At 42.1% G+C, this 19,115-nt stretch overlaps 1 protein-coding gene across 4 annotated transcripts in view; it reads left to right on the plus strand.

Moving 5' to 3' along the window:
* Positions 1-19,115, plus strand: part of pcnt (pericentrin) — a 38,645-nt gene that overhangs the window by 7,289 nt on the left and 12,241 nt on the right. For 2 of the 4 annotated variants that reach the window (XM_065966406.1, XM_065966404.1), the window contains 37 exons: positions 135-543; positions 654-1,070; positions 1,160-1,378; positions 2,135-2,230; positions 2,365-2,508; positions 2,807-3,062; positions 3,277-3,356; positions 3,484-3,778; positions 4,049-4,149; positions 4,398-4,509; positions 4,770-4,896; positions 5,141-5,248; positions 5,332-5,410; positions 5,612-5,716; positions 6,214-6,325; positions 6,419-6,459; positions 6,550-6,672; positions 6,792-7,029; positions 7,126-7,276; positions 7,779-8,232; positions 8,386-8,583; positions 8,687-8,758; positions 9,310-9,414; positions 9,694-9,846; positions 10,645-10,791; positions 13,735-13,895; positions 14,485-14,657; positions 14,792-14,964; positions 15,054-15,216; positions 15,406-15,648; positions 16,128-16,360; positions 16,587-16,694; positions 16,953-16,973; positions 17,342-17,578; positions 17,703-17,876; positions 18,115-18,267; positions 18,739-18,918. In XM_065966406.1, coding sequence (XP_065822478.1) covers positions 135-543; positions 654-1,070; positions 1,160-1,378; positions 2,135-2,230; positions 2,365-2,508; positions 2,807-3,062; positions 3,277-3,356; positions 3,484-3,778; positions 4,049-4,149; positions 4,398-4,509; positions 4,770-4,896; positions 5,141-5,248; positions 5,332-5,410; positions 5,612-5,716; positions 6,214-6,325; positions 6,419-6,459; positions 6,550-6,672; positions 6,792-7,029; positions 7,126-7,276; positions 7,779-8,232; positions 8,386-8,583; positions 8,687-8,758; positions 9,310-9,414; positions 9,694-9,846; positions 10,645-10,791; positions 13,735-13,895; positions 14,485-14,657; positions 14,792-14,964; positions 15,054-15,216; positions 15,406-15,648; positions 16,128-16,360; positions 16,587-16,694; positions 16,953-16,973; positions 17,342-17,578; positions 17,703-17,876; positions 18,115-18,267; positions 18,739-18,918 — 6,361 coding nt within the window. The remainder of the gene's footprint in view (positions 1-134; positions 544-653; positions 1,071-1,159; positions 1,379-2,134; positions 2,231-2,364; positions 2,509-2,806; positions 3,063-3,276; positions 3,357-3,483; positions 3,779-4,048; positions 4,150-4,397; positions 4,510-4,769; positions 4,897-5,140; positions 5,249-5,331; positions 5,411-5,611; positions 5,717-6,213; positions 6,326-6,418; positions 6,460-6,549; positions 6,673-6,791; positions 7,030-7,125; positions 7,277-7,778; positions 8,233-8,385; positions 8,584-8,686; positions 8,759-9,309; positions 9,415-9,693; positions 9,847-10,644; positions 10,792-13,734; positions 13,896-14,484; positions 14,658-14,791; positions 14,965-15,053; positions 15,217-15,405; positions 15,649-16,127; positions 16,361-16,586; positions 16,695-16,952; positions 16,974-17,341; positions 17,579-17,702; positions 17,877-18,114; positions 18,268-18,738; positions 18,919-19,115) is intronic. The other 2 variants (XM_065966407.1, XM_065966405.1) reach the window with 1 other exon arrangement.

A 19,115-nucleotide genomic window follows, 5' to 3' on the forward strand; every position in this document is an offset into this window, starting at 1 on the left:
ACACGTGCTAACATGGTGTTAAAATCCACAAAAATGACATGATGTAAAGTTCAAGAGAAAATAAAAATAATGCTGAACAATTTGAAATGATCTACAGAGTCGATTACAACTTCAAACTTTCTCTGTACGTTCAGGTGGGCCCAGGTAACAGAGGAGCTCAGGCAGGCCCTCTGGGAGCTGGACGAGGAGAAGGAGAAGAGGAGAGAGGTTGAGGAGGAGATGAACTCTAAATCCCATGAACAAGACAACCTGAAGAACAAACTGAGTGCCTTAATGGAGGAAAGGGAAAATGAGAAAGGGGTCATCTTTATGGGACAGGGAGCCGCTGAAACCTCCCTGCCCCTCCCGGATGCGTCTTCATCAGAGGAGGGAGATAAACCGGTTGGGGAGCAGGAGAGTGAGCCGGAGAAGGAGGCTGCACTCCAGTCTCATCAAAAACAGCAGGAGCTGCTTGAGCGGTCTCTGCAGGAGATAAACCAGGCTCCAAACTCTGCAAATCAGAACCCAGAGCTTAAAGATGACAACCAGCTACAAATGTTACAGGTATAACAGTATAATAAATGGGTTTGTGTTAACAGCTAAATAATGTAAACACACATTTTAGATGGAATTTACAAAAATCTATTCTAATTTCTCTTTATTTCCTCCTCAAGGCTCAATGTGACCTTCTCATGTCAGAGCTAGAAGAGACAAAAACAACGCACAGAACCGCACAAGCCCTATTAGATCAAAGGACCATGGAGTGGGACGAATCATTAAAGGAGCTCGAAACGACTCGCGCACAGGTTCTTAAGGTTCAGACAGAGGTGGAAAGACTGCAAGAAGAGTTGAAGAAGAGCCAGAGCTGTCTGGACATCGCTGAAAAGGAGAAGAGTGAACTGGAGTCTCAGATCTTCTGTTTGATACAAAACCTGACCAACATGGAGGAGGCGCAGGCTGAGGCAGTGAAGGAGAGGGAGGAGAACGGGAGAAAAAGAGAGGACATGGACGAACAGATTAGAAAAATGGAACAAGTCTTGGAGGAGGAACTGGAACAGTTTGAGAACCTGCTTAAAGACAAAGACGATGAGGTAAGATTTAACCCTTATTTTCTCTCTTAATGCAGTTCCCTTTGAACCCTAACTGGCATGACATCATCATTGTGTTCAAAAATGTTCAGTTGGCTGAGGAGAGGGAGAAATGGGAAGACGAGAGACAGGAGAAAGAAAAAGATCTTGTTGATCTGAGGCGTCAGCTGGAGATGCTGAGGAAGGAGAGGGAGGAGGAGGTGAAGGCTCTCCTGGAGAAGCAGGTCATGGCTCTGGAGGAGGCTACGGAAAGGCTCGAGACATCTCACCAACAGGAGATAAAAGACCTGATGGAGAAACAGCAAAGAGAGGTGGGGGGAATGCAGATAGGCCAAAGTAGCATGACGTTTTTCAAGCGCTATAATTAAACAAGTAGGGGTGAATCCAGACTTTTCTGAATGGGGTTTCCAAACCAGGGCCCCGACTTATGCAAGGGTGGCATGACACAAAAAGGATCATCATTTATTCACCCTAACGGTCGCCACTGATCATATCTCCTTCTGACATTAAAGCATCTAAAATATGTAATAGTAAAATTTGACTTATAATTTAACTTTATGAAGTACTTGAGATGCTCATAACAAAAACTAGTTTAAAAAAAAAAAGTTAAGTAAACAAAGTTTGCTGCTTGAGATTTTTGAATGTGATTGGAGGGTCAGCAGATGTAGGGCATCCCTTCAACACAATATATAAACGTACATTAGCCAGTCTAATGAACTTAAAGTATGATATTTACTTTTTTACTAGGCCTAAATAAATAGTGTAGTATTCAAGATTGTACTTGAAATCGAAAGCATTTTTACTCTGTCTTGTCTCAGACTAGGCAAACTCTGGATTTTAAATCAAGATTACCACTGCTATTTTTTTTTTTTTTTAAAACCCTTTCTAAAACAGCGTGTAACTTTGATTCCATTTTAGTTTGATTCAGTTGGAAAATTGGTCAAAGTGATGAGCTTTTCAGTTGTGTATATAACCAAAGATCCATATGATTTAATATGTATACTGGCTCTAATTTAAGTTTTAGTCTTTTCATTTCCTTGCTAAGTTTGTCTGTGTCTATTTGATAGATTTCTGAGTTGAACACTAAGCTGGAGTCCGAACTGCTGAAGCAGCAGGTCGTGATGGAGGAAGAACAGAAGAGACAGATCAGCCTCATCAAACAGGTATCGGGGTGTGAATACTCCATAACACATACTCCACTCGATACATCTGTTTATTTCACTCTTGCATATTTTTCTTCATTGATTGATTTTTTTTTTTAATCATGTCTCTCCTCCTTTGTGTGTTCCCACCACAGGTCACTGAACGTGAGCATGAAAGAATGATTTCAGAGCTAACTGTCAAACACAATGAGGAGCTGAATCAGCTGAGGACCGAGCTGTCGATGGAGCTGAGGGAGAGCCTGGAGGCTGCCCACCAGGCTGAACTGCAGCAGGCACAGGTATACAAGATATTCTGCATACACACAGGCGCGGTGTGACATCATCACTTCATGTCTTCTTTGCTTGTCCCTCCCTTACATAACAATTTCCTTGTCAATCAGTACATTTGTCAACTGCACCTTTATTCAGATATTTGTAAATGTAGGGACTTCGAAGTTCAGTTAGTTGATACTTTGCACTTGTATGTATAAATATGTATGTAGCATATGAGTGTCTAAATGGAACATGCATCCATTCAGGATGGACTCAGGATTAGCTCTCTTACAAACTGAACCTGATGCCTTAATTTTCCTGCAGGTGCAAAAGACTGCTGAGCTTGAGGCCTTGCGCCTGAGCCTGACCAGCGTCCACATGTCCCAGCTGGAGCACTCCAAGTTGAACTTAGAGCAGGAGCAGGAGTCTGTTGCCACCCAGGCTCAGACCTCTCTGAGGGACACATTTGCACAGGAAAGTGCTCTCCTGCAGGCTCAACATCAGCTGGAAATGGACCGGATGCGACAGCAGGACCAGAAGCAGCAGGATAAACTGCGTGAGCTGCACCAACAGCACATAAGTGAGTGCAGATAAGAGTGCTTTTAAGTTGTTCAGACGGGGTTCTTTTTTCATGTTTACCTTCAGAAGCACTCAACACGTGTACCATTATGGATGCGAGTGAGTCACCCTCATTCTTTAGAAGCTTGTTTAGGACAAAGTAAAGCACATTGACAGATGTAACCTTCATGTTCTTTGACGTGGGTGAGTCTTTTCTTTTTAATTTGCATGAACAGATGAGTTGACGCAGCAGGGGGAGGCGACTAAGGCTCAGGAGAAAGCTGCTGTGGAGGAGAAGCATGCCAAAGAGATACAGGTGAAGCTTAATGAATTGTTGTGTTTGAGCATTCCTTACGTGTGTTGAAAACCCATTTGATGAGGTATTTTGGAAGTTAAGCCATGTTTTAAATAATAAAATACTCTTGGTCTTCTTTTTTTTCCAGGCTCTAAGGTCACAGTGGGAAAAAGAAGCCGAGAGCACCCAGTCAAAACTCCAAGAAACTCTCTCAGAGAGCCAGAACAGCCTTACAGTAACCCAAACAGAACTCGCCACCACCCAGGCCTCCCTCACCCACACCAACAAAGCTCTTACTGAAGCTCAGGCAGCTCTGTCCCAGATGCAGTCAGAGCTGCGGGAGTCATCTGCCCGATTAGAGGAACTCCAGACCGGTAAGGAGCAGAACCAGAAACTGGAGGAGGAGCTGAGACAAGCCTGGAATGACAGAGATGCTGCAGCTCGTGAGTAGCTTTCATTCACAACCCCCCCCCATCTGTACTCACTTAGAATTGCACACTCCAACTAAGGCTCCACAATCCTCTTAACTCATTATTTTAATAATGACAACTGTTGTCAACTTAATCTGTATCCACTGCGAATATTAGAGCTTTTGTATCATGCACGATTATACAAGTGTAAGACTCATGAGTCTCACCACTGAGTTTCCCAATTAATGTAGTTATTATATGTTGTAGTTTATACATTTTCTTAATGCTTAGCTTATCCTCCAGGTGCTCTGGAGGAGTTGGTATCTGTTCATAAGGCGGTGCTGCAGGAGAGGGAACAGCAAGCGCTCCACCTGCAGGAGCAGGAACAGAAACTACAGCAAAAGGTGAGATCAGGCAAAACACAATGACACAGCTAAATGCTAATTATGTATCATTTCAGGCCACTGTCCAGAACATGAATAACCAGAATTTAATATCTACTTATAAATGTTTGTTCTATTTCCACTTTTTTTCCCATTTTACTTATTACACTAGCTCCAGTCTAATAAAACATGAAGAATAGGAAATCTGACACAATTAGAAATCTGATTCCAAGATGCATTGGGTTTTGTTTTTCCTCTCTGTGATCCAGGTTGTGCAACTGCAGAAGGAGAAGACTTTGTTAAAACAGAGCTCAGAAGAAGAAGTAGGTCAGCTGTGGAGCCAGCTGGAGAGCATGAGGACTAGTCGCCAAGAGTTGGGAGGTGAGCTTGTTAAAACCAGCCTGACATCTGCCTGATGGTCTATTTGAACAAACTCCATTTAATTAAATATTCACAACAAACGCATTCTAAACTCCCCTAGTATTAATAACGCCTTACTGAGATGTGATATGTCACACAGAGGAAAAGACATAGCTAGAAACTAAATATTTTTAGACACCTACTCGAGTGTTGTCACGGAATCACGAGAACACATGCATGCACATCACCTGTGTTTTTTTGTCTTTCTCACTCTCTCACAGAGCTGAAAGAGCAGCTGCTCGCCCGCTCGGCACGCGTCGACGACATTGAGCGCCTGAAGTCAGAGTTTAATGATCAAAAGCGGGAAATAAAGGAGCAGAATGAGGCTGAGCTGGAAAGCCTGAGGAGGTATGAGAAGAGCCGGCTTACAGATGCACACACAGCTGCAATTCTCACCCTCTTGTTGTTCAAGTTTAAAATTGAAAGTTAAGAATAAAAACTGATACTCAAACTCTGTCTTTTAATCACATATTAGGTTTGAACAGCGTGTCTTGTAGTGCTCACAGTCAAAAAGATCCATTGTGTAGATTTCCTCCTCTAACCTGTCAGTGATCCTTTCTTATCTATACGATCTACCTTCATCCTCCTTTAGGTACTTCGAGCAGAGACTGCAGGTAACAGAGGAAAGCTACAGAGAGGAAATCGCTCTGCTCCAGCTAAGGCTGGTGGAAAGTGCCTTGGAGGAATCTGTATTAACCAGGTATACCAGAGAACATAATGTAAGAACAAAAACATGCACTTCAAACTCAGAAACTTGTTAACGTCTATATCTTTGTGTTTCAGTTCCTTATCTCAAAGCCTAGTAGAAGAGAATAAAGAACATGCGACTTCTGATGCTGACCTCAAACAGGAGAAGCAAAAGGTGTGTCCATGCTTTAAAAGAAAATACGTTCATCTAGAGAGAGCAGGTCTTGAAAATGTGTCGTTGGGGTTCTTTAGAATTGCTGACTTTGATGACGTCTTCTGCTCAGATTTGTCTAAGCATAGTTTTTAAGTATTCTGCAGATTTCAGCCTCGCTTTTTGCATTCTTGAACACTCTTCTTCATATCATGTTTCATTCAGGAAATCCATGACAGCCTGTGTCTTCAGCTGGAGGAGAGACACACAGAGGAGCTTTCAGATCTACGATCCTCTATGGCTATTTCCTTTAAGAAGGAGTTGCAACAGGTCAGATATAAACTCCATACTTCAATTCTTTCACAAAATTTTGACAAAGAGAGAGTCAGACGCTTATATAAGAGCTGCAATCTTTGCAAATTGCAGCTTTAATCTCAGATTATTTTGACTTAGAAACAGTTTCTTTGTAGTGTTGTTTGAGCATTCTGTAAACACTTCAATGTGCAGGTAAAGCTGGATGTAATGGTGGAAGGGGAGAAACATTAAATATTGGGATAATGACTCACATTTGTCTCTCCTGGCAGGTGATGTTTTTCCAATTTTAAGTGACAGAGTTGATGTGTAGTTGAAAGGGGTTCAAACAGTTTCTCTCGTCCAATCAGCTGCATGATCACAATGTGAAGTGAGCGTGAATGTTGAGCGGTATCCAAAGATGTGGCCTTATGGGATTTCTGAAGCTATCTAGCTAATCAGGTTGCCGTTCTGGTGAAATAAAGCCCTTTACTCACTTAGTTGACCTATATTTATATCACTATTTGTACATTTAGGTGCGCTCAGACCTTACTGACTTCTACTACGCCGAACTCCAGGAGATAAAGACTCGTCATGCACTGGAGCTCGAGCAACTCCGAGCCAAACTTTCTGACCACCACTTACAAGGTTCCTCTCGCACACTTCATAAAGTTCAAATATGCCCTTTGATACAGAAAAATCATCACATTAAATCATATTTTCTCAAACCATTTTTTGCAGAACTGACCAAAGTCCATTCTGAGGCTGCGAGGCAGGTTGAGGTGAGAAAAATAAATCAGATCATCCTCTATAGATCAAATCACCCAGTGACTTTGAGTTATATTTCATAACATATTGATGCTTCTGATTAGGTGGAGGTTGAACAAAGGATGTGGTGTCACACTGAGGAGCTGCAGGAAAGCCTGACCATCATCCACAACCAGGAGAAAAGAATGGCTGCCTTCATTGTACAACATGATGCAGAGATGCAAAAGGTACACAAGTGTTCACAATAATTACACAAATATACTGATAGATATACGCTAACATATCTAATGATACAATTTGGAAACTTCAAATAATGTTTCGTGTAAATTTGTGTCAACGTGTGCAGTTGAGGCCGGAGTTCGGTAGGGAACTAGAGGAAGCTCTGAAACAGGAGAAGGAGCGTCTGCAGGAGGAGATGAAGAGGCTGAGAGGAGATCTCAAAGAGAAGCATGACGCTGAGCTCTCTGTCCTGAAGTCGGACCATGATCGAGAGATGGAGAAAGAGAGGAGAGGCTTTGAAGAAGCTCTTCATGAGGAGAGGGAGAAGCTAAAGTCTCTACAGGCTGCACTGGACAATGATGACAGTAAGACTGTACTTGGATGTTTGTCATTATGTTGAAATGTGATGATATGTAAGAAGGAGTTCTCCATCATTATGTCACATTTTGTTTGTTTCTCAGGCCCACAGGTCCTCGTGGTGCGGCAGAGACTGGAGGCCCAGTATGACAGTGAGCTGCAACAGGCGAAGAGCTGTATGACAGCAGACCTGAAGGAGCGCACTGCTCTCCTCCAGGAGCAGAGTGAGGAGCGGCTACGACAAGCACTCGACAGGTGAGCTTCATCCCTGCTCAAGATCCTCAACGCTCGGTTTGTTGGAGGACGGACCCTGAGACTTACGAGTCATGTTTGTTGTGCTTTAGTAAACCACCCTGATGAAGGCCACTGGCTGAAACGCCAGCCTCAGTGTAATAAAGTGTTGCTGGAGGTTTTTAGTCTTTCACACTTCATGCACCTTGGTAGTGCTTTAGTAAACTTCAAAATTCACCTGAAGCTGATTTTTAAGATAGCATGTATTTAAAACATTTGAAAGTTAACAGTAAAGATACCTCTAACAACTTTCCAAGAATGGAGAACAAAAGCATATCTCATGTTTGATCAAATATTAACTGGTCAAATTTGTTGCAGATGAATTTACAGTTTCCTTATAAATCTTGTTTCCAACATGAGGTGTTAACATACCACAGAGTTCTGGGGCGTTTTCTGATGAGTGGTGTGTTTGTTTTCTATAAACCATAATTGTGACAGCTTGTTTTCCCCTCTCATTCTATTTTAGGTTCAAACAGGAAAAGGCATTGTTGGAGCAGAGTTTAGCCCAAAAATATGACCTCTCTCTGGCAGAGCTACAGAACAAACATCAAACTGAGCTGCAACATGAAAGAGAAACACGACTGAGCGAACGCTCCCAAGAGATGGAAACACTCGATGCCAAACACAAAGCACAACTAGACTCACTCAGTGCCAGTCACAAAGATCAGCTTGAAGCTCTGACTGTTGAACTTGAATCCAAACACAACGCAGAGCTTGTTGCCTTGGACGCAGCTCTCGATTCAAAACTAAAGGCTGACCTCCAAAGTCTGAAGGCCGCTTTGCAGGAGACCAAGCAGGCTGAGCTGGAGGCTTTAGAGGCCGAGTTAGCCCACAAACACCAGGAAGAGAGGGATGAACTGGAAAAGAGGATGCTGGGTAATATGGACACTTTGGAGGCAACGTACCTGAAGGAAGTTCAAGTAAGGGCATAGAGTTCATAACAAGTAAAACACAATGCAAATCCTCATGTTATCAGTTTTAAATCCTTTACAAACACACTATGCTGCTGTCATTTTATTTAGTCTTTTTTTTGCACATGATTTTGAATGCTGTAATCTCATTCGTTATGTCAGACATTGCGTGATGAAATGATGCAAATTGGAGAGAGGCATCGTCAAGAGCTGAATCACCAGAAGTCCGAACATAGGCAGCTGATGGCGCGCCAAGCTGCAGAACAGCTGTCCATCAGGGAGGAGCTGAGGAAGGAGCTGGCTCAGGTGCACCTCGAGAAGTTTAGTGCCATGGCAGCAGAGCTCAGCCACGTTCACAAGGTATGCAATAAACATGAACCTGTTACACCATGAAACTATCACTCAACCACCGAGACAAAGTACAGCCATATTAGAAACATGTTTCCTGCTTTGGTTTTTTCAGACTGAACTAGCTGCTCAGAAAGAGGCCTTAGATACCGAACACTGCAAAGCCCTGGAGACCCTAAAGAAGCAGGTACAACCATGTGACTTTGGTTTTTAATATTTGACATTTCTTGTTATAATTAAATGTTAGAGAACGTGTGATCGGAGTCAAGATGATGACACAAGTGTAAAATGTGATTTTTCTTTTTTCTATGATGTCTTTTATCAGAAAGTCGAAAAATCAAAGGCTGTGTCTGAAATCACTCACTCGTCCCCTACTCACTATATAGTGAGTTATTTGTAGTTGACTGTACAGTATTATTGCACAGCATGCTAATTTTAACTCGCAATAACAAGTGTAAATGTGGATTTTTCTGTGACAATTTTAATCAAAAAGGCACAAAGATCTTGCCCTAGCATTACATTGATTCCTGCTGTCTGGGAATCCTGCTGATTCCTGCTGTCTGGCAATCACATACTATGCCACACAAATGCATTCATTCTGTCAGATATGACAGTGTCTCTTACATCAGAAATAGGCAAAACCAAATAATTTTAATACTTTTCACTCTTGCCTTTTTCCAGTTAGGTTTGAATGGTCAGAAACTGATTTTATTTTGTTGCATCCTTTGCCTCGTGCAGGTTTTAGAACTGGAACAACAACATAGCACATCTCTTCAGGAGCTCTCACATACTTTAACTGCTGAGAGAGAGCAACTCATCAAACAGCATCATCTCCAGTTACAGGTGTGTGTGAGTCTGTTACATGGTGAATAAACGTACAAAGCTCTGCCTGCTGAGCTGTTTTAGTGCTTGTCTGTAGAGTTTTGTTTCTGTGGCTCTTACCCCCCCATTAGGGAGGGGATTACACAGAGTTATTGTTCATCCTTTATAATGGTCCACTTGTGTATAGAGGCAAAGACTATTTATTTATGTTTTTTTTCTGAGAAGCTCTGTGGCTGTGAGCCTTTGACCAACTGGATATTTGTTGTATTAAACCACATCTACGACACGTGTGCGCTGTAGGAGTTAAGGAGTGTCTCTGCACGAGAATTGGAGGCATGCCGCAGGGAGCTGGAAGAGGAGTCGTCGAGGCATCGGCAGCACTTCCTAGAAGAGGTGGAGCTCCTAAAAGTCCAATCAGAGGAGAGGCTGCAGGACAGGATTAATCAACTGAAGGTGAAAGAGCAGCTGGGGAGAAAGATGGCAGTACGGGTAGCTAGGGCTGGGAATCTTTGGGTATCTCGGGGTTTGATTCTATTTTGATTCTTGGAGGCAAGATTTGAGTCAGGATATATTGATGCTTTGATGTTCCTTTTCTTTTGCTGAAGGTCTTAAATATCCTTACACTTTGCAGCAGCCCTGTAGCTTCAATATAGCCATTCAATATACAAAAAAATGATTCTGATCTTTCCCATATTAGTAGTCAAAGTTCAATATTTATTTGAGTGCCTCTTTGAGAAGACATTATGTAATAGCTCTGGATTATGGAAAGCTGTAGTGTGTGTGTGTGTGCTTGTGCTTGTTTTGACATTGCCCGCTCTAAGCTCCAGCTGTACCAGTTCATTCCCAGGGACAGTTCTTTCTGTTGGACTCTTTCCCACTGGAGCTTTATTCAAACCCAGTGTCCACATAATCCCACCATCATATATGTGGAAGTGTTTTGTGCATCTGTCTCTCTGTTCTCTGAATCTGCTGGACTGTGTGCATGTGTTTGTGTTTCGGCAATCTGAACAGTGGCTAAATGGATGGATCTAAGCTTTTTATCCTCTGATGCACAAGATTTGAAGGCTGAATGTACTTTTTTTTTTTTTTTTTTTTCTCTCTCTCCCCCAGACATTTCAGTCGTAAGCCATTGAGACATGACCAGAGATTTCTTTAGCTGAAGAACTAATAAACCTACGCTTCACAGCGGCTTTCTATGATGCAGATTTGTATCTTTGATTTGATTTTAACACATTTCTTTGATCTTTGAAGACGGAGTCTGAAGAGCAGAAGCAGGCGGAGCTTGAGGACCTGAGGCGGAGCTTCACATCGGAACAGGAGGAGAAAGAGCGAAGCTACACCGGCAAAATGAGTCAGCTCACTGCCCAGCTGCAGCAGCTGGACACTGTTGTTTCTCAGGTACTACACTCGCATACACACCGTCCCTTCACAGCATGGTGCTTTTTTTTTTATGTCCTTGGTGCAAATGAAGTTTTTGAATAAGGTGAGACCTGCAGCTTCACTTTTGTTGGGACAATATGATGGGTTTTAAGGTTCAACACACAAAATCTCAGTTCTCGGATTGTCTTTATCTAATGGCCAACAGTTTCTGAGTGTGGGGGAAATATGCCTGCTGAGACGTAGCATCCATAGAACATGTTCTCTTCTCTTCCATGCAAAGGATTACATTTAGTTTCAGAGATTATTAAATTGATGTATCACCAGACTGAACAGCTGGGTGTATGTTTGAGTGTGTTGTATGAGTCATGCTCATATGAAGAAAAATCAAAACGACACATGCAGACCTGATTGTTGTGCATCTTTGTTTGCAGTTGACTTCCTCTAATGGGTCGCCTGCTCAGTTGTTTTTTTCTGGCACTGATTTTTTTTCTCCAATCAGCTCTTCTGTAGCGATTGTGCAGCGACTCATCACAGATTAAATGAGTTGTGGATTAATCTACATTAATTAGTAGTTATTTCAGATAATCTGATTATATTTTCAGTGATTGCTCAAGAAGAAAATCTCTGATCTGATTTTCTCAGCTTTGGATATTTACTGTTTTTTGTTTTGTTTTGTCTTATGTGAAAGTGAACTGAATATCTGGTGGTTTGAAATGTGGGATCAAACTAGAGATTTAGAGATCTTTGCTACAGGAAAAACATGTTGACTAATAATTGAAAGACTTGTATATTGACCGGATAAATATTATTCTGGAAGATATGAAAATGTTATGTCACAATTTTCCTGTTATGAAACATCATGGTTTACTATATAATCCTGATAATCATCAGAAGTATGCTCTAAACTCTTAAAATGGAATAAAACTGAAATCTCTTCAACTTGTTTTGTTCAGTGAACAACAATGAAATATAGATCGCGTTATCGTAGATTATTTGTAATCTTTAATAATATTTTGTACGTCATGGAATAACAACTTCCTTGGTTTGTTGTTGAGAAGATTCGAAGCATGCTTCAATGTTAAAAGTGACATAGTATGCAAATTACACTTCAAAATACACTTGTTTTTTTAAACACTGATGTCTGTCTACAACCCTTCTCAGCCTTCTCACCGTAAACAATAAACATGGAGCGAGAAATCAAAAGCCACCCAAGCCCTTCCAGAGAGGGGGCGTGGTCAGACACAGCTCATTTACATTTAAAGCTACAGACACAGAAACGGCCTGTTCTGAGCAGAGCTGAAATAGAGGGGTTTATAGGCATGATCAAATACAGGATCAGAGTGGATTTATAACAAGAAACTTCACAGATGTTTTGAGGAGCTCTGAGACTTATTTAAACTTATTGAAAAGGAGGAGAATATGTGACCTTTAAATGTTAATCATTTATTCTTAACTATCCAAACACTTTAATTTCTCTTTCCAAATGTGTTTGTCTACACAAGACTCCCCTTTATGAATGAATTGTTTATTAACCTTCACACCCTCCTCATAACGCTTATCATTTTGTAAATCCATAATAAAACCCATAAATCAACATTAATGGGCCTCATGCATACACACAGTGGTTTCTATGGCACCTGCCGGGCTCTGCTCTTCATAGTGAGATATTAAAACACACACTTAGACACTCACACACACACGTGAGGTTCACAGAGGGAGGCTTAGGAGTGGTTGGGAGGGGGCTGTTGTCAGGGCAACAGCATTGTTTGGTAGAGGCAGGTGGCTGCTTGAGACATGTTTGATGTGAGAAAGCGGGAGGAAGAGGGAAAAGAGAGGGAGAAAAAGTCTTGGTGCAAGGACAGAGGGAGAGACAGAGGGAGAGAGAGAGGGAGAGAGAGAACATGACAAGGCCAAGGAGACAGAGGTAAGTCAAATTACCTGGAAGAAAACTGATAGTCTCTGTGAAGTCAGATTGCTCGCCTAAATCCCGCTCTAGTTTGGAAAAGTGACCGTGGTACTTCTGCCAAGGATGCTCGAAGATTATTATGTGTGTTTTTGTGTGCGTGTGAGAGAGATTCAGCTTATTCAGATGAGGGTCTATGTGTTTAGTGCTACAGTGGATGTATTGAATGTATTTTATTTGTAAGGTTGATTTCTCTCACGACTGACATCTGGTACGATTTCCTTTCAGTGCAGAACCTGCCATCTGCTTTTGTCATGCTCCTGGCACTGGTAGGATGTTGTTGACCATGTGACTCTTTTTTTCCAGTCACAGCTATGGTTTTAGGCTTTATGTCGTCTCTTCATCTGACCTTCTAATGATTGCAATATCTCAGGGTAATCAGGAGGATTTACTGTATATTCAAATGTGTCACCTTCATCCTTTTGGATTGAAGGCTAAACTTGAGTAGAATCTGGTATAGAAATGTAAGGTCACTGTGACCTTTGAAATGCATGTGTGGGGATTTCTGAGTAAAGCTTGGGGAGAGTCTTTCAATTCCACTTTGACTCAAGGTGGATTGATTAGTAGATTATCTCTCCCAGTGTACCAGTTTGTTCTGCTGCTGCAAGAAAAGTCTGCGGACAATCACAAGTTCTGCAGAGAAACACAGAAGGAGAATGAATGTAGTTTGACCCTTCCTGCTTAACATAGGCCTTCTTATTAAGTTCTAGTGTTGTCTTAAATTATGTTATAAATCCCCGATTCCCCCAGTCATTGTTACACTGATAAGTGAGAAACACTGATTGGTCAACTGCAAACTTGACTAACTAGCGGAAGCGCACAACCAAGAGGTGATTTTTTTCGTAGTTAAGTCCGAATTGAGTGATGCTTTTTAAGTCTGTTGTTTCTCCTTTCTTTGGCACTTGGGTGCATACATGTGTTGGGAGAGGGGCGGTTCAACAGGCTTGTGTCAAGTGTTGGCTGAAGGATCAAACTCTGTCTGCTTCCATTGTGTCCAGCTGAGAGCGGAGGTCGGCTGTCTTCAGGGAGAGCTGGAAGGGAAGCGTGCAGAGATGGACACTTTGGACACTCTCCTCCAAAGAAGGGAACGAGAGAGTCAGGAGGGAGGAAACCATCTCAAGATGCTCACTGATGACCTCCAGACTGCTAAAGAAGAAAGGTTAGTGATGTTGGGTTCTTCATGTGTGTGAAGTGTTTCAAGATTAATTAAATGTAAACATTGATATTTCGCTTTATGGTGCTATTAGTTCATTTTATCTGCAAAAAATTTGAATTTATGACTTTGTAAGCTCTTCACAATCGCAACCTCGGGTTACCCCCGCCGATCCAATATGTGCTTTGAGTTAACAAAGCACGGATGGGCTGTAATCTGAGCTCCTGTGGGTGCCACTTGGTCTGTATTAAGATTGGCAATATACTGCATGCTGAGCAGGAAAGTGATTTACTTGACTGTTAACAGGATCAGGATGAAATTTAATGATTCTAAGGCACGTACAAAACACAAACAACAAATAATTATGACACAAACTGGAAGTTCCTCACAGAATCTTTAAGAGAATACTGAAACATGATTTCATGTTTTTCTTCCTCCCTCAACGGGTCCATCAGCTGCTTTATTTATTCTACTTGATATGAAATGTTTGTCTCTGAAATAGGGGAAAAAAACAAAACAGTGTGAAAGAATTAAAATAATAAGTCCCACACTAATAAATGGCATTGTCTTCATGTGTCACTTTCGCTTTGCACAGATGTAACCTCCACCAGGCCAATGAAAAGCTGAGGAAGGTGCTGATTGAGATGATTCGCTGCACAATCGCTACAGAAGAGCTGATTGGACAAAAAATCAGTGCCAGAACCAAAACATCTGAGCAGGCGACCCATCAGAGGAACTCGACTGCAAACAAAGATGCACAACAATCAGGTGTGCATGTGTCAGATGTGCATCATGTGCAGAATCTACATACAGATTATTTCAATGGTTCACTGAAGGGCTTTCTTTACATGTGGACTTTAAATGTTTGCATACAATATTAATTTATTTTCTGTGTATTTTAGTCACGGACCTGTCTTCAGAGGAATTTGAACTGACCCACCTGCTCTGTGAGAGCCTGCTGGTTTCAGATACTCAGATCAATCCTGGGGGAGAAGAAGCAGCTCTGAGCGCCTGCAGCAGATTGCGTCACACTGTTGACACGCTGCTAGAGCTGCTCAACCAGGCCAACACACAGGTAAAGGAGCACACACACACTCAACAGTCCACACTAATACATTTTTGATAGAATATATTTTTCAGTTTGAGCTTTAACTTTTTCTCCAGCTGGAGCAGACCCATGGCGTCCACCTTTCGTTGGAGGACAGGATCTCTAAAGGCAGAGATGACTCCACTCAACTCCTTGAGCAGCACAAACTCTTGTTGGAGCAGCTCGATCAGGAGGCAAGGCATAAAAGTAAACTCCAGCTGGAACTCCATAAGGCTGAGGGTGAGCATCATTAACTCTGTTTCTTATGACTTCATCTCGTGCTGCCGAGTGAAAACACTGATGGTTACAACACTTTGCTGATCTGTACATGCTCCAATTTCACCTCTTGCATAACTCAAGCATGTTTCCTGTGCTGTTTTTTCCCCCCTCTCACATGTTTAATAATTTGTCTTTCAATGATGTGTTCAGGGCTTTTGGAGGGCTATGTGGCTGAAAAAGCAGTCCTTGAGGAATCCCTGCAGCAGAAGGAGGCTCAAGAGGAGAGACTAGTGGAGGAGCTTGAGGACCTGAAGGTTAAGCTGCACAAGATGCAGGCTCTCACCGCAGAGCTGGACAGCCTCAGACTGAAGCATCAGGAGCTCAGCGAGGAGCATGCGCTTCTTATGCGCCAGAAGGAGCATCTCTCTGCGGGGCTCGGGGAAAGGGAGAAAGGTGAGCGGAGCATTCAGACATTCATGCGTGTCTTGTCTGCATTAAAATGTTACATGACCTGTTAGGTGTGCTTGACCGCACACTTACATAATGTGTGTGCTCAGATGTGTCTTTTCTCCGTAGGCCACTGGCTCATTTTAGATCCTGAGACAGGTTTGTGGGTCAGAGTGGCGAATGAGTTTGTGACGAGGGGGTGGGGATGAATATGCAGTTTATTTGCAGTGCTGTGCGAGTTTGCTGTTTGTAACACTACCATTGCCTTGAACTAGTAGCAGAGACTTGGAGTGCTGTGTCATTGTATCCTCTTCTTCAAACACTCTTCATTCAGTGCCTTTTTTGGAGGAGGAAAGGCACATTATGTGTAAAAGAAAAAAAAAATCTGTGTATTTTAATTCTTTATAATCTCTGTTCTGCTTTTAAAATCCATTTTCTGTATTCACACTGAAACAACCTGCTTACATCTTCTTTTACATTTCTAGCTCTTCTGGAAGAGACGGAGCGTCTGGCTCAGGATCGTCTGGACTTGCAGCGGCAAGCGGAGAAGGACCACAGCTCTCTGTCCCTGCGCCTCAGGGCCCTGGAGAGAGAGTTGGAAGATCAGGAGACAAAGGAGCTGGAGACAGAGCAGCACCATAAGACTCATACGGAGGACCTCCACCAGCGAGTCCAAGCCCTCGAGAAACAGCTGAAACACGACCGGCAGTTTATAGAGGTGAATTTTAACACAGAAGAGTAACCTGAAGAATATAACAATCCCTATTTGAAGATAATGCTGAGTTCTTCCTTGCTTGTCCCTTTCATTCACTATTAAAATTACTATAGTGATGTTGTTTTTTTTTACTACCAGGGTTTAATGCGTATATCTGAGACAATATTTCCCTGTTGCTGCTTAATGTAGTGGTCACCATCTTTCACATCATTTGTTCCCGTGCACATAGGAGCAAGCCGTGGAGCGCGAACATGAGAGAGACGAGTTCCAGCAGGAGATCAGAAGGCTGGAGGCCCAACTCAGGCACCCAGCCGGCGTGGATAACAAGGGACACCGGGTGAGCCCTGGAATATGTTTCTCAAAAAGACAGCATCGTAGGAGATAACTCTATTTTTATGTGAAGATGCATCTCATTTGCAGTGTGTGTGCTTTTGGTGTGTTTATGTTTGAAGCATTGCAAATGGGATTTTGTAACAGTTAACTCAAGTTGACATAGTATCCATTAAAAAGGTTGAGGAGATGAATGCATTGTTTGTTCACTGATGAGCCTGACTTATGCCATGTGTTTATCCCTGCGCCGTGTGGATTGCTGTAGTTTGAGGACTTGGTTCTACAGGTATGAAATCTAACTAGCATCCTCCTCTTTGCTCCTCTGACTCTTGTGCATGGTGTGTGTACCGTCCATCATTACTTCTGTGCAATCATCCATAGATTAGTTCTTAATGCTGATATGTGCTTTGCCATGCCTTCTACATTCATTCCAATTTCATTGCATGTATTCTTTTAAATATTCATCTGCTTCATTTGTCTTGCACCTCCATGTCTCTGCTCTCTGGAATGGCTTAACTTCATTGTTTGGTACCAGCGGCTGCAGATCCGGAATGGCTTATTTATCCACATGTAGCTTTCCATTCCTGAATCCCTTTCTGCTACTTAACTCTCTAAAAACATGTCTAAAATAGTTTCCCCTCTTTGTCTCTGTAGGTGGAGAGTCTGCAGGCTGTGATCAAAGACAAGACGGAGGACCATGCATCCTTGCTCGCAGCCAGTCAGCAGGCCCAGCGGGACCTTGCAGAACGCAATGAGGAGATAGACAAGCTAGCCGGGCGAATCAGAGAGCTCGAACAAGCCCTGCTTAACAGCGCAGAGAGTACCAGATCTGTCAGTCACCTGGAACAAGAGCTCCACAGAGCAAGATTAAGAGAACAAGAGCTGTCACAAGTAAGGAAAAAAAAAAATCAGATTTGACTGTGTCCTGTTTATAAAAAAAAAAAAAAAATGTAATTCTGATAACAGAGTGCTGCAGGGCTTATCTTATTCTCATAAATGTACTTGTTTTTGTCAGGATAAGCAGGCCCTGGAGCAGCAGCAGTTGTCAAACAGGCTTCAAATCTCTGCCCTGCAGTCCAAACTGGATGAGACAAGACACTGTTACCATGACAACACCCGTGACCCGACCCAGGAGCTGAGGGATGCCCTGGACACGGCTCAGCAGAGCCTGCAGAGCAAAGAACAAGAAGTCAGTAGGATTTTATGCAACGCTGGTGTCTGGTAGCTGGCGTTATTTTGGCTGATAAGTGAACACTGTTAATAGAAGCATTTGACCCCACAGCCACAAATGTGTTTGTTTTTGTTTTGTGCATTTGTTTAACCTTTCAAATTGGGACTTTTAATATTTGAAAGTTCAATATTTTAACCCACTGAATAACACTATTGTGATTTTTTTAAATTTTATTAACCATGGTATAATTTTTTAGGGCGAGGTCCTGCTTAGCCAGCTGGAGAAGGTGCAGAGTGACTTGAACATCAAAGAGGTTGAGCTTAAACACCTCACACTACAGCTGGAGCTATTGACCAATCAGAATGCAGCTCATGTCACCGAGCTTCAAGAACAAATTGCTGCCCTGAAAGTGAGTCATATTTCTTCTTCAAGCCAGAACGTTATCTATCTGCAACAAATACTGTTTGTTGGTATCTTGTACATTACACATAAGGAAGTATTTAAATATGAAAACAAATAACCTAACATTAAAAAATGAATGACCTGGTGTACAGTATTTCATTTTGGAAAGCTTGCTCCATAATGTGGCTGCTGTGATTGGAATATTAGTTGAAAACAAGGAAATACTTCAAAATAAAACCCTGAAGACCAAACAGCTTAGTTCCTATCATGAACACCAACACACACGTCATTTAAGCTTTTGTTTAAGTGTTCTTTTTTTCCCTCTTACATTTAAAAGACCTTCATCATGTTCTTTGTGTGAATATTGTCTGTTGCTCTCATTCTCTCCCTAAAAGAGAAAAACAAAAGGAAAGTAAAAGAAGAGAGAGAATAAGTGAAAATGAAAACTTGTTATAGTTATATAATTCTCTGCCTGCAGGAGAGCGTGTCTACTCTCACCATCCTCAAAGAGGAGGAAGATGAACAAAGCGAGTTGGAGGAGAGTGAGGAAGTGACCCTCCCCTCTGCATTACTGCAGGAGAAAAATGAGGAGATTGACCACCTCAACAATGAGATCCAAAGACTGGAACAGGATCTGGAGAGCACCAGGGACAACAAGGTAAGAACGACCTGGCTGTCATGTGCTAGACATCAGCCCATCATCTGGATCTCAGAATGTATTTAAGTAAAAGTAAAACTGATATATTTTTAAACTACTTAAAAACTCAAAAACTATGAAATTACAGTAACTTGAGTAAATGTAATTATTTACTTTGCACCCCTTCGAATTACTGCGCACAGATGACATGTGGAGAG

The sequence above is a fragment of the Labrus bergylta genome, chromosome 18 (genome assembly GCF_963930695.1).
Source record: "Labrus bergylta chromosome 18, fLabBer1.1, whole genome shotgun sequence".
Taxonomy (NCBI): domain Eukaryota; kingdom Metazoa; phylum Chordata; class Actinopteri; order Labriformes; family Labridae; genus Labrus; species Labrus bergylta.